Genomic DNA, 13,482 nt, shown 5'->3' on the forward strand with positions numbered 1-13,482 from the left:
AATCGGGAGACTGGCAATCATGTTCTGACCAGAATCAGAGCATAACAGCTTTTTGTCACCTGTTGAGCAACATCACTTTCCTTACTCCCAGAACCACAGACACCATCAAGTAGTCATACTGTGCAATCAAAACAGGAGAGTGGAAAATGGCCTGCTGAGGAGAATGACAGAATCTGGCCAACCTGTGGAAATCACTGGCTTTGCAAATTAAGTCATCTCCGTTGACAAGAGCACCAAAACGAATTTTGTATTGTTTGAGGGAGGAATCAGCCCCAGCTGCAACTCCAAAATGTAATCCTCATGTATACTAATCAAATCCTCTCTGAGACACAGTGGAGAATCCTTCTACCAAGCAGCATCCCAAGAGAGGAAAGTTCCAGTCGCAATTACTTGCTAGCTAAGAGATCGTTCGGCTAACCAGGGAACTGGGATTCCCTGAAGCAAACTTCCGCTAAAACTCCACCACAGTGTCATACATAGTAACTTTCCATTTCTAGGGATGGATCATGATGTAGCATATGGGAAGACTATGTTACTTACCCTCCTACCTCTCACATACCCCTAACCACCACTGCCCAAAGTATGGCCAGGCAGGCAAAAATGGGAGACTTGCAGATCTAGATGGGATAGATCTAGATGGGAGCCTGCAGGTCACTGTCAAAGTTACTAGAAGGTCTGAGGAAAAAAATACTTTCAAGGCCCATCAGCTGTGATAATATCCTTTTAATCAAGACTGTACTTTTGCTAAGCAAAGCTATAAATCAACTCAAATGGTAGTAAATTAAATGTAGGACTTATAGATAAGAGGATATAGAATTAAACAGAGCTGTATCTGTGTGTGCCGAGGGAACAGTAAGACCCGTTCAACAGATTCCTATTTCATGCTAAAAAGAAAGCCATATTTATTCTGAACCATTACATAGTGAGTGATTTTTATTAACGCTAGTCTATAGCCTTTTGTTTTTAACATTGCCCAGAATGATTAAATATCAAGATTAATGTTAGGACCCTAAAATATATCTTGATTATTCCAGAGTTGATTATTCAGTTTGGGGATTATGCATCCCCAGCCGCACCTGGCCCCATCGTCTTTCCTCTTGTCCATTTCTCTGTTTCCTCACTGTCAGAGAGCATGTGGGCACACACAGAGACATACATGCAAATTAATCAATTTTGCTACATCGTAAAAGGTTTGGTAGGAGAAGAGATTATAAATAATGGCTAAAATGAAGCTTCTAGACTCTCTGCAGATTTCATTTATCCTTGTTATCTGGTCCCTTGTTAGAAATGTGGCTTCATTTACAACTATTATCCTCTAATGCAGTGCCTCTTGACACAGGACCATTAAAAAAGTGCCCCCCTCCCACCCCAATATAATACATATCCATATTCTGCTCCTCACAACTGCATCAAATTTGATAGCCCCTAATCTGTCTATAAGGCAAGTGTTCATCCTATAAGCCACTAAGAGCACTAGAAAAGGGCCTTACTGTTATTTGCAAGCCCAATCAACAAGCCAATAACCTTGGATATGCTCAAACATGAAAAGGAGTCATCTGGCTAAAAGCATCAGTGAGCATAAAACATGCTCTGGCTAAGTCAAGTAGGCGCCACATGAGCCATGGACCATTTGGATCCACAATTACCTCCACAGTCCTGACCCTTAAAACTGAATCTGCCCTTGATCACATCCTGGCCAATAAAACCAATTGCCTCCCCAGGTTCATCCTGTCTTAGCACATGCCACAGTAAGCCCCAGTCTTCCCCATTTAACAAATGTTGGGTTTCCTTTGTAAACAGTATGGTCCTAGCTCACTCCACTGATTTTTCAGTGGGTTCACCTTGAATTTTCGTGTGTGCGCGCGCACGCGCGCGCACGCGCGCGCACGCATGTATATCAGGAAGTCAAGGAATTGAAAGTGGTTTGACATGTCTTTGTTGATATCATTTGGCAAGATATGCTTTGCAATTAACAAAGTAGCCAGTCACTGGTCATTCACATAAGACTGACCTGCCAGACTCAATATGCCAGTTCCACTGAACTGAATAAAAGGACTCTGTTCCTAATGAGAGGAGCTCAGGATATTTGGCACACCCTCTAACCTTTAGAGGCTGGCATCATAGAAGACACATGCTCTTTCACAAAACAGCCCATGGTACCACGGACAGAAACAAACACTGCATTGGACAGCCCATGGGTCTGACCCAGAGTCTGGAGTTTCTTATATTCTTGGGAGGAAACAGCCATATGTGGTATTTCTCCTAGAAGCCCTAAAGCCACAATGCGACATGTTCCACTTTCCCCCTCATAGTCCCACAGAACCTTCTGCCCACCCTGCACTCAGCCTTCTCCTAGTGAAAACAAATTCACCATAAAAGAGGAAAATATTCCAAACTTGGGCCTATTCCAAGTTTATCTTCTTGAATCATTCTTTTTGGGGCAAGAAAAATTAAGATTTTAGTTGTAAAGGCTGATGACAATTTGTACAGATCCTAATGAATCACTTCCCTCAATCGCAATCCTACCAAAAATAAAAAAATAAAAAAGTAGGCAACATATTGTCCAGATCTGCCCATCAAATCCTCAAAATTATGAATTTACATCACCTCAACCCACCCACCAATTTCATAAGTCTGAAGTTTGGAAGGTGCCCATCTGATTAACAATGAACACTTAACAATTGTTAGCACTTAACACTTCAGAATCTCGCCAAATAATACGTTTAAAGAATAGCATTGTCAAAAATCACTTTTTGGGCTCAGTAATTTTTACTTCTGTCAACCTCACCAACCACAAACATGCATATTTTTTTCCTGTTTGGAAAAATAGTACATGCATATTACTGCAAAAAAAAAAAATCTCTTTAGAAAAGTACAAAGGGGAAAATAAAGATGGCCTGCCATCCTAGGATCACCCAGAAACAACTCTTGCCTTAGTGCCTTAAAAAATAATCTCCTGAGCCAACTAGGACAACACCAAGGACTATCCTGTTGGGTTGTTTTTAGTCTGTTATCTGACTGGTGTCTATAGCTGTCCTCACTTTCAAATCTCCTTTGAGTGAGATGCTTCCAGAAACAGAAGGAATAATAGAAAAATAAGTCAAAGAGGGTAACAGGGTAACCGAATGCAAAGCCACCACTTGAGCACAAGTCACCTTTTAATATATTCTACTCTGAAAACTGCTTCATCGTCTGTGTCAGCGGAAGTTATTTTTTCTATTGTTATTTTGTGACAATGACCGTGAAGACCTCCTTGACCAAAATGCATATGTACTGCTCTTCTCTCAAATCCCTGCAAATGGGTCACCTTTCACTTTAGAAATTTGTTCAATCTCCATGGACCAATTCTTGGCTTTTGCAGAGCTTACCAAAGGGCCAATTAGTGCCAAATTTGATTCATGTAGGAGACTCAGACATCTTGTCTATCAGGAACACAAGCCTGCCAATTTATTTCACAAAGGCCACCAAACAACAATCTGGTAACATTTACTTTAACTAATAGCAGACACACAGCTCTATGATACCTGAACGAGCTAATAATCACCCCTTATGAACTTTTAAAGAATTAGTTAAGATTTTAAAAATAAAGCATAGCTAATGACGAAGTGCTTTGAAAGGCTAGGAAGCCAAACATGTTTATGTATCATGTGCAAGGAAAGAGACTGTTCTTAGCTGAGGTTTTGCAGAGAACAAGTGACAGCTCAGTGTGCAATTAAGGGAAAAAAACCCTCAATTCTCTGTAATGATTAATTATAATGAGCATTCCTTAAAATCTGAACATCCTGAAGCTTTCCAAGGAAAGTTCAGGCAACACAGGTGACCTTTAAATAAAAAGCCTGCTTTTCATCAAAAGTTAGAAAAATGCATTCCTACCATTTTTTAAGGGGATGAGGAAGGGAGTGAATTTACACACAAACTCAAGTTAGGAAGTGTTTTTAAAACCTAGACACGGGAATCAGTTTGCTTTTCAAAGGCTGGGAGGGGGGGCACCTCTTGGCCAACATATCCAAGGTGAAATAATGTTGTTTGTCTGATAAGAAACAGAAGAATGTTATATGGGTTAAACTATACATGAGTATCGGGCTCAATGTAGTTTTGCTCCATCTACAAAAGAGATTTGTTCCTAAAAGATTACATATGTGTTGCATTTGTGTAAATGGATTAATTTTGAAGTCACCAGGAAGGTAGTAAAGAAATCCTAGAGTGAGTACTTCTGTGAAGCAAACTATCTTTGTCAAGTGAACAGTCACTCCCTAATTGCTTAATTTAGATTTATACATATAATGTTGACTTAAACCAGGGGATGATGCAGTAATGAAACAAGGCATTGGCTGTTAAGAATATTTTGTCTTCCTGAAGAGAATTCTCTCTCTTTTTTTAAGATTTTATCACAAGTAGGTGGGGAGGCAGGCAGAGAGAGAGGAGGAAGCAGGCTCCCCACTGAGCAGAGAGCCCGATGCAGGGCTCCATCCCAGGACGCTGGGATCATGACCTGAGCCGAAGGCAGAGGCTTTAACCCACTGAGCCACCCAGGTGCCCCTCTGTAGAGAATTCTTTGGTGGAAAGGGAAGATGGGATGTCAAATTTCAAAAATTGGACTGTTTTTTTGCCTTGGTTTCCACCTTGCCATCTTAAAAGTTAGGGACTTCTTATGACATCTCAGTGTTTAATGGTGATTCGTTCTCTGGAAGTAAAATGAAACAGAAGCCATTTTAAAAAGGGGGGAGTCACAGAATCACACTGTGTCAGCCTCCAAAGAGACCATGCAAATTATTTAGTCCAACTTCTCCAACGACCTGGTGAGGAAACAGAGACCCAGGAAAGAGCAGACTATAATACAACTACTAGGGAAAGGACTGGAAGGGTCTGTGGATTTGGGGGAAGAAGCAGGGAAATGCTGCCCCCCTCAACCAAACAACATGGTGGGAGAAAAGCAGGAAGCAACTGGAGGAGGCTGGAGAACATACTGTGCAAGCCCATTTTACCAACAGTACCAAAAGCTAATGGAAATTTCCATGTGTTAAATCACCTTCTAGAAGTTACTTCACTTTGTTCGGCTGGCTTCCTCACTAGGTTTCTAATACACTGAAGTGTTGATTCACAGCAAATTCTTACTAGATGGTCAGGAAGCTTGAAGTACTCCTTTCCCCAATGTTCCACAGTACTTGAAAAAATATTTCTAAATAGAGCACCAGGACAAAGGCTGAATTATTGTAACGATAGTGATATCTTATACAAAAATCTCAAGGTCCTTGAGAAAATACCGTGAAAAGCATTTTCCCAGATATACAAAGCCTCCCCAGCCCCGTGTATGTATTTTTTTCAAAGGTCAGAATCTTTTTTTTTAAGATTTATTTGAGAGAAAGAATGAGAGCAAGAGAGAGAGCATGAGCAGAGGGAGATGGAGAAGCAGACTCCCGGGGGAGCCTGACATGGGGCTCAATCCCAGGACCCCGCGATCATGACCTGAGCCGAAGGCAGCCGCTTAACTGACTGAGCCACCCACGTGCCCCAGAGGTGGGAATCTTAAGTTAAAAGAGAAGCAAAGCATGGTGTATAGCATAGGGAAAAATCATGAAGGGGGCGGTGGACAGAACATATACGACAAGAAGTCATTTCACTGGGTGAGTCATGCTAAACATCTGTGTCTGAATGGAAACTCTGTTTTCAGTGGTACATTGAGAGGAGCTAGAAAAATGTAAACCTTGACGGGGTGAGAAGGAGATCATGACCTTCTAAAATATATGAGAGATAATGACGGTAGTCAATTTACTCATCTCATTTATTTATGCTCCTGAGGTTGTTACAAAAGTGCACTATTATTAACTGCAACCAAACATGTCAGAAATGGAGCCGTGCTCACTCAAGAGGTGTGCTTCTTAAAGTGAAGTGCAGCACCCCGAGTACTGAGAGTTGAAAAAGCTCATGGACAATGACAGATGCTTGGGTACTTTAGGGACAGAGCAAGACTAGGGGCTTGGGGTCTAGCTCTGTAGTCCAGGGATAGGTTTTTTTTTTTTTTAAAGATTTTATTTATTTATTTGTCAGAGAGAGTGAGAGGAGCGAGAATGAGCACAAGCAGACAGAGTGGCAGGCAGAGGCAGAGGGAGAAGCAGGCTCCCTGCCGAGCAAGGAGCCAGATGTGGGACTCAATCCCAGGACGCTGGGATCATGACCTGAGGTGAAGGCAGCCGCTTAACCAACTGAGCCACCCAGGTGTACCCAGGGATAGGTTTTTGATATCATGTAAGAATCATGCTGCCCCGCCCCACCCAGCATGGGTTGATTTCAAGTGTTGGGAGCTAGAAAGGAACAGTCTGTCTTAGGGCCACGATGCGCTCCCCAAGTGACAGCTGTATACACAGTTGAGATAGCAGTGATCCAGGGAGCTAGACAGAACTAAAAGTGCCTTATGGCTCGTGAAAAATGTTACTGATCTATTAAAACATGATCTAATGGTCTACTTCCGATTACAGAAAAATGTATCTTCTTCATGCCTCCAAAATGATCTGTTCTCTAAAGCACAGAAATAAGAGTTCCCTGATGACAATTTTGAAAATACTTTGTCTTCTAGGCAGTAGACTGCGATGTGAGCTCCCCCTGCAAGATTACAGGTTGTGTACTGGCTGTATACAAGTTCCTCAACAAGCAAAAAGCTTACTCATTTATATCATCTTGCAAATGAGCAGTCACGAGGTAATACACCTAGCATCACCCTTCAGGTCAAACTCCGACTGTTGTAATGTCTTTGGTTTTAAATCCTTTCAGATCTTGAAAAACAAACATGACTCCCAAATCATGTGATTACACCAGTTCTAGCCTATAGATTATTTGAGAGGGATTCTACACACCGCAAGAGCTTTTCTTTCTTTCTGAAGCACCATGCCTGTCCATCATCCTGTCATATGGAATTAAGAGAATGCTGTCGACAGAAGAACACCTAACCACGGTCATAATTTTAGCGTCCAGACACAAGGCAGATCACTTCCGATGTCACCCTGGGGGCGCAATTTTCCTCATTTAACAGCCATTTTAGCCTGGCAGGTAGATATCTCAATTTACCACTTAATGAATTTTTTCTCCTCCAAATCATTCAACTCTTTATCCTTCTCATACCTACCAAGGCAAGAAGTAGTTCATGATGGGGGCAATGATGAGCAATTCTTAGAAGGGCGGGGCAGGTGTTGCAATTTGTCTGTGTGGTCTTTGTGGATGGTTTTGCTGTTTTTAATCACTACCTTGAGAGGCTACCCATAGACGTTCATCTTACATGTTATGATTCTTATGTTGAGGAAATATAACATGGAGGCATTACTGATCATTCTGCCAATTCAACCTTGAAATGAAACCAATTACATCCACTTGTGAAACCATTTATCAGACGTTCCTCATGTTATCAAAGGGAAGCATTCTAGCCTCTAAAAAAAATCTGATTGCTATAAATCCTACCTTCCTATTAACTTCCACTATACAAATAGAGACATGTTACCAAAAGAGAGGTCCCAGACAGACTCAGTTAAAAACCTTGAGGAAAAGAGAAAGACAGTAGCCAGCCCTGTGGTGGTTCACTTGTTTCCTGATCATTTGAAAATTAGGTGGCTATGACCACTGGTCACGTCCCTCATCTTCATGACCACAGGGATGTCTCTCTTGTTACCAAAGTGACTCACCTCTATGCTTTGGGACTTCTAGACTTTGCTCTCTTCTGCTTTGATCTGGGCATTTTCGCCTCTTTAATTAGGAATTCTATTGCAGTAACACGCTTCACCAGTGGGGGTCAACTCTCAAACGGTACTTCTACCAGAAAAGCCCTAGGTGAGAGGCTTCTGTTAATATCAAACATACCCGTTACTGATCTCTGCCTTAAAAATTCTCTATTAAAATTCTGTCATCATCTCCTGTTTCCCCTGTGGCATCAACATATACAGCGCTGTGCATTTCAGGTTAAATTTAGATACTTATGGTGAATAGGGTATTTCATGCTTAGAAGAAAAGTTGTACCTATTTGATAGCCTGAAATTTCACAAAGTGAAATGTATCCTTTCATGATATAGACTGGACCCCCCTCATAAAGGAAATTTGCAATATGAATCATTAACTTATAATATAAAGGTAAACCATAAACAAAGACTTTCCCACAATCCTTTTTAATAATGACTGTATATTCAATATGATCTCCGTTGAACAAATAGGCATATTTATTGATACAATGACACAGAAAAATAATTTAAAGGAATATTCCAAAATGTTAACAGTGGTTATCTCAGAACAGTGTAATTACAAATGGCTTGCGTTTCTTTATAGTTTTTGAATTTTCAAAGTTTTCTTCTTCAATAAATTAGAATTACCATACTATTATGGACAATAGGTTTAAATATACATGCAGATGCATATACGCCTTTTTATGTGATAAAATACACATCATGTAACATGCTTTGAAAGTGTACAATTCAGTGGCATCAAGTACATTTGCAGTGTCATACAACATCCAGTTCCATAATTTTTTCATCACCCTGAATGGAAACCCTGGACCCATTAAAAGCCGTCACTTCTCATTCAGCCCCTCCCACAACCCCTGGCTACCACTAACACAGTCTATCTCTGTGAATACACTCATTCTGCATATTTCATATAAACAGAATCATACAGTATGTGGCCTTTTGTGCTTGGCTTCTTTCACTTAGCATAATGTTTTCAAGGTTCATCCATGTCACTACTTCATTTCTTTCTACAGCTGATTAATATTCCAGTGTACAGATATCCCGAATTTGGTTTATCCATTTATCTGTTGATAGACATTTGGGTTATTTCTACCTTTTGGCTATTATGAATAGTGCTGCTATAAACATTGTGTACAGGTTTTTGTTTCAACATCTGTTTTCATTTCTTTGGGGTATATACCTAGGAGCAGAAATGCCTTGACATATACTTTAAAAAAATGTTTTGAATTCTACTTTGGCATTCTGTGTTTCAAGTAACCAATGCTTTTTCAGAATTATTAAGGATGACCCTTATGACATCATCCCCACATGATAATACCATTCCACTTGTAATAACTGACTATGGTAATTTTTTAAGCCCAAATCACATTCTTGTATTTAATAAAATGCAATTTTCACTCTTACTCTTTGGGGACAAATTTCTCTTATGCTAAATACTTCCAACCACGACAAACTAACTGAAAAGGGCAGTCTTTCCATCTTAGCATGGCCATTCTAGCAGGACCTAAAACTCACTTTCAAACACTTGTATGTTAAAAGCATAAAAATATAGTTATTTTTGTTGTTGTTATTTTAATCGGACAGCATCACTAAATAGACAACACTATTTAAGCCTCAAGGAATGTATTAAATATACAATATACAAGGTATTAGGGTTAATTTTAGCTGTAGACAGTGCTTGAAGTGGGCTAAAGAAGATGATGGTGGTGTACTCTGTGCTTGCCCATATTTATTGGACTACTATAGAATCCTCCCATTTTTCCTTCCCTCCAAATACGTGCATGCATATTTATGAAATATACATTCATTTACATGTCAAACATGCTCACATGTTTGCATGTGCAAACCGCCCCCCCGACACACACCACAACTGTACTTCCAACTCAGTGGTGGCAAGCAAGAGTAGGCATGTTTTTGTAGCTTGGTCATCTCTAGATTTCAGGCTTTACCCTGTTATGCCCCCCACCCCCCAGGCACTCTGCAATTCAGAAAGCAGAAATAAAATTCTAGCTAGAGAAGAGGAAGCAGTGGCCTTAAAACATTAAAAGAACCACTCAAATTTTAATATTGGTTAATAAGTAAGGGACATAATTTGGGATTATTTAAAAATAAAGTACTGATTAATGTTTCTATGACATAGGTAGACTTCAAGAAAAAATCAAATAGGAACAATGAACTTATAGAAAGCAATCAGGATTTTTAATTCTGTGAAAATTTTTACCCAATCCAACTTTGCTAGGTTCAACATTATCAATTAATTTTATTTTTCCCATTACAAAACTTCCCTGAATGCTTTCATATTCTGGTAATACTCCAAAAAACCCTATGTATTCCAAAACTCAGAAGAAGTCTTTTATCCTACTCTCTGCAGAATGTTTTTTTAAAGCTTTGGCCTAACAACAATAATTTATATCATAGGGATTTTTTCCAGTGAAGGCTAAGAATTTTAGAAATGTCTTATTCTGTATGTGGAGAACTGAATGGCAGTGGAATAAGATGTCCAAAGTCTCACAAAGTCTCACAAGCAAATCGCAAACTAAAATTCAAGTCCAATTAATTATCAGGACAGTGATCTGTCCACAAGGCAGAATATCTCAGTTACCATGGGACATGGTCATTCTAAAAAGTCAGTAGAATTAAAACACGTTATAGCATAAAGATCTAGTCATGTCATTTATGAGTGTTTATGTGAGAGAATACTAAGTGCATTACTGAATTCCCATTGTTTCATTCTTGTAGTACTTATTTCTTTATGCTTGGTATATACTTCTTTTCTCTGCCATTAGACTGAAAGATGCTTTATGGCGGGGACCAGATTTTAGGACTCTTGTGTATGTAGCCCAGTGCCTTGAACCCAGGAGGCATTCAATAATGTATGCACGACTGTGTGTGAAATTTCATAGACATACACTCAACTATCTCCCAGCAACAAGCAAAACGAATCATGCTGAGAACCTCTGAACTTCCTTAAAAACCCAACACCACACACTAAAGAATAAAAAATAAGATTAATCTAGGCTACTTCAATCATGACAATGCTCAGAGATCACCGAGATATAACCTTAATATTATTTGTTAGCGGGTTTAAGTGCATAAAGTAAGGTAGCCAAGAATGAATTAACATGATTTAACTGCAGTTAATGGACACCCTGTTCTGTATCCACACGCTGATTTCCCCAACTGGCATATTATCCTCACTCTTTGGCTCCTTGCTTCTGAGAAGTTTCCTCTGACCACCTAACTGCTGGGTGGCGGTTACACCGAAGTATATTAGAATGGAAATAAGAGGAAAAATAAATTCCAATCAGTCTTTTTCACTACTTATTAACAGCTTTTATGAGGTGCTGTGGTAAAGTAATAGGACAAAAATAAACAGCAAATTCAGTTTGGGGATTAAAACAACACATGGCGCTTTGCCTTAAAAATAAAACAAAACAAAACAACTCCTTCACTGATATCTCATTGATCAAATGTGAGGTTTCTTTATTCACCTTACTCTCCACCTCCACTATAATAAAGAATGGGCTGAAAGAGTTGTTTCCTCGGCCTACTTTTTAACATTTACTCAGGAGTTACCTTCATTTTTCTTTCAAAAATTTCTATAGTCTTACCTCCCAGTCCAAATAATCACAGACATCTTCAAAGTTAGTGAGCAGAGACACTGAGCAGAACAGCCGTGGCAACTCATCCCTTGTCATTGGGGGAAAACGGCTATCTTTAAGGGCACTGTTGAAAACAAAGCAAATATTAAAGCAACCACTAGATATGAGAAAGTCTGAATTTCAAATGCAGACAAGTCATTTGAAAAAGGTAAGAGATCAAAAAAAATCTTCAAATGTATTTAAAGGCCCCCAAAGATTTTAGAAATCATTTTTTTCATTCAATAGACTGTTTATTAGCCAATCTTGTAACCAATTGTAAAGAGTGAAATGATCAATTACATTTCCTGTACAGTCATTTCCTGGTCTACTTCCCTATTACTTATAGGATCTGAGACTATTTTTTACTTTACTTTTGAGAAGAATAAAACCTAGACTAGCAGAAATTTGTAGGAAGACTTCTAGATCTAGGGCTGATGGGAAAAAAATGTATATAGTTTTTAAAAAAAGTTCATATTAGGTTGTCCATTACCACAGAACAGCACTCAGAGTTCAAAAAAGATAAAAATTTCATTTTCTTCAAGCAAAGGAAATCAAAGAAAATTAAAATAATCATGCAAATTACAGACTAAAAATACAAGGATTTCAGGCCCCCTATAAAGGATAATTCAAGATATGACTCAAAAATTGTGAAAGTACAGGAAATTGGGCTAATCTAGGAAATAAAAGTATGATTAGGAGACCATTAATCACATCAATGGATTTCTGAGTACATCAACTCTGATTGGATCCTATAATCAAGGGTAATATACTACAGTGCAAAATTCTAGAAAAACCCTTACTATAAAGGACAAAGATGTTGGAAGACCATAATCCTTCCTGCAATAGAAGAACAGACAGAAAATACGCAGACACACACACACTCACACACAGAGGCACTGTGTGTTTCCCATACTTTTCAAAGAAACCAGTTCCTGGTCAAGAAAAACAAACATACCTCTGATTACACTTTATACTAATGGCATTGCCGGCATTTGTGCCATGGATATACAAATTCAAATGTGCTATATAGCAGCCAGGCTTAGAAACTATTTTCATAGATGAATCCGTAGAAGTTACAAACTTAGAACCAACAAACTGCTCGAGTTTTAACCATGTTCCATGGCCTTTAGAAATCATTTAATTCCTTTTTCAGTGACTTCCTCATTGCTGGAGTTTCTTTCATTTTTTTTCATTTTTCCATCTCTTCCTTTAGATTCTGAAACACACTTATTGTATTGTACAAATGTAACCCCTGTGTTTGTGAGTGTTTTCAATGCATTTGGGTGCTTGCTCTATCCTACTACACAAAGGAAAATGCTTACAGACAGATATGTTCCATAAATGCTATAATGTTTTTTTCCCAATTAAGGAGCCAAGATTAACCAAGAAAATCAGGACATCTATGATAATTTATACTCCGAGAATAGCATTTCACTGTTTTATAATTTTTTGAGCATCCAACTCTTTTTTATTATTATTTTTATTAACATATAATATATTATTTCCCCAGGGGTACAGGTCTGTGAATCATCAGGCTTACACATTTCATAGCACTCACCATATCACATACCCTCCTCAATGTCCATCACCCAGCCACCCTATCCCTACCCCCCTCACTATTTTATAATTTAACAACATAAATTTTCCTACAGTTTGGCCTCTTTTATTTTCCTGTTGGCAAATTTTCATAAAGCATTTTCAAGTTCTCCTTCAAAGCCAAGATAAAGACATATATGTGTATGTATAACCAATACCCTCTCTCCTAACAAACACAAATACTGAACAGAAGTTCTAAAACAAAAGAATCTCATGCATAAAAACCAAAAGGCCGATCATACTTTTCATCTTCTTGCTAAAAAGAAAAAGAGAGAGAAGGGGAAAAGCCTTATACACTGGAATAATGTAAAATGTGATTTTCTTAGAATTATAGATTTTTTATTATGGTAAAATATATGTAACATAAAGTTTACTGTTTTAACTATTTTTAAGCGTACAGCTCTGTGTGGATAAGTACGTTCATGTTGCACAACCATCACCAGCATCCATCTCCAGAATTTTTACCATCTTGCCCAACTGAAACAGCATCCATTCCATACTAACTCCCCACTCTTCCTTCCTTC

At 38.7% G+C, this 13,482-nt stretch overlaps 1 protein-coding gene across 1 annotated transcript in view; it reads right to left on the reverse strand.

Moving 5' to 3' along the window:
* The window catches only part of AMMECR1 (AMMECR nuclear protein 1), a gene marked incomplete at its 3' end in the record, with an annotated part of 111,022 nt that overhangs the window by 6,762 nt on the left and 90,778 nt on the right, over window positions 1-13,482 (reverse strand). The window contains exon 3 of the mRNA XM_080795766.1: window positions 11,333-11,447. Within this exon, the coding sequence (XP_080651892.1) occupies window positions 11,333-11,447 (115 nt within the window). The remainder of the gene's footprint in view (window positions 1-11,332; window positions 11,448-13,482) is intronic.

The sequence above is a fragment of the Martes martes genome (genome assembly GCF_963455335.1).
Source record: "Martes martes genome assembly, chromosome: X".
Classification (NCBI taxonomy): domain Eukaryota; kingdom Metazoa; phylum Chordata; class Mammalia; order Carnivora; family Mustelidae; genus Martes; species Martes martes.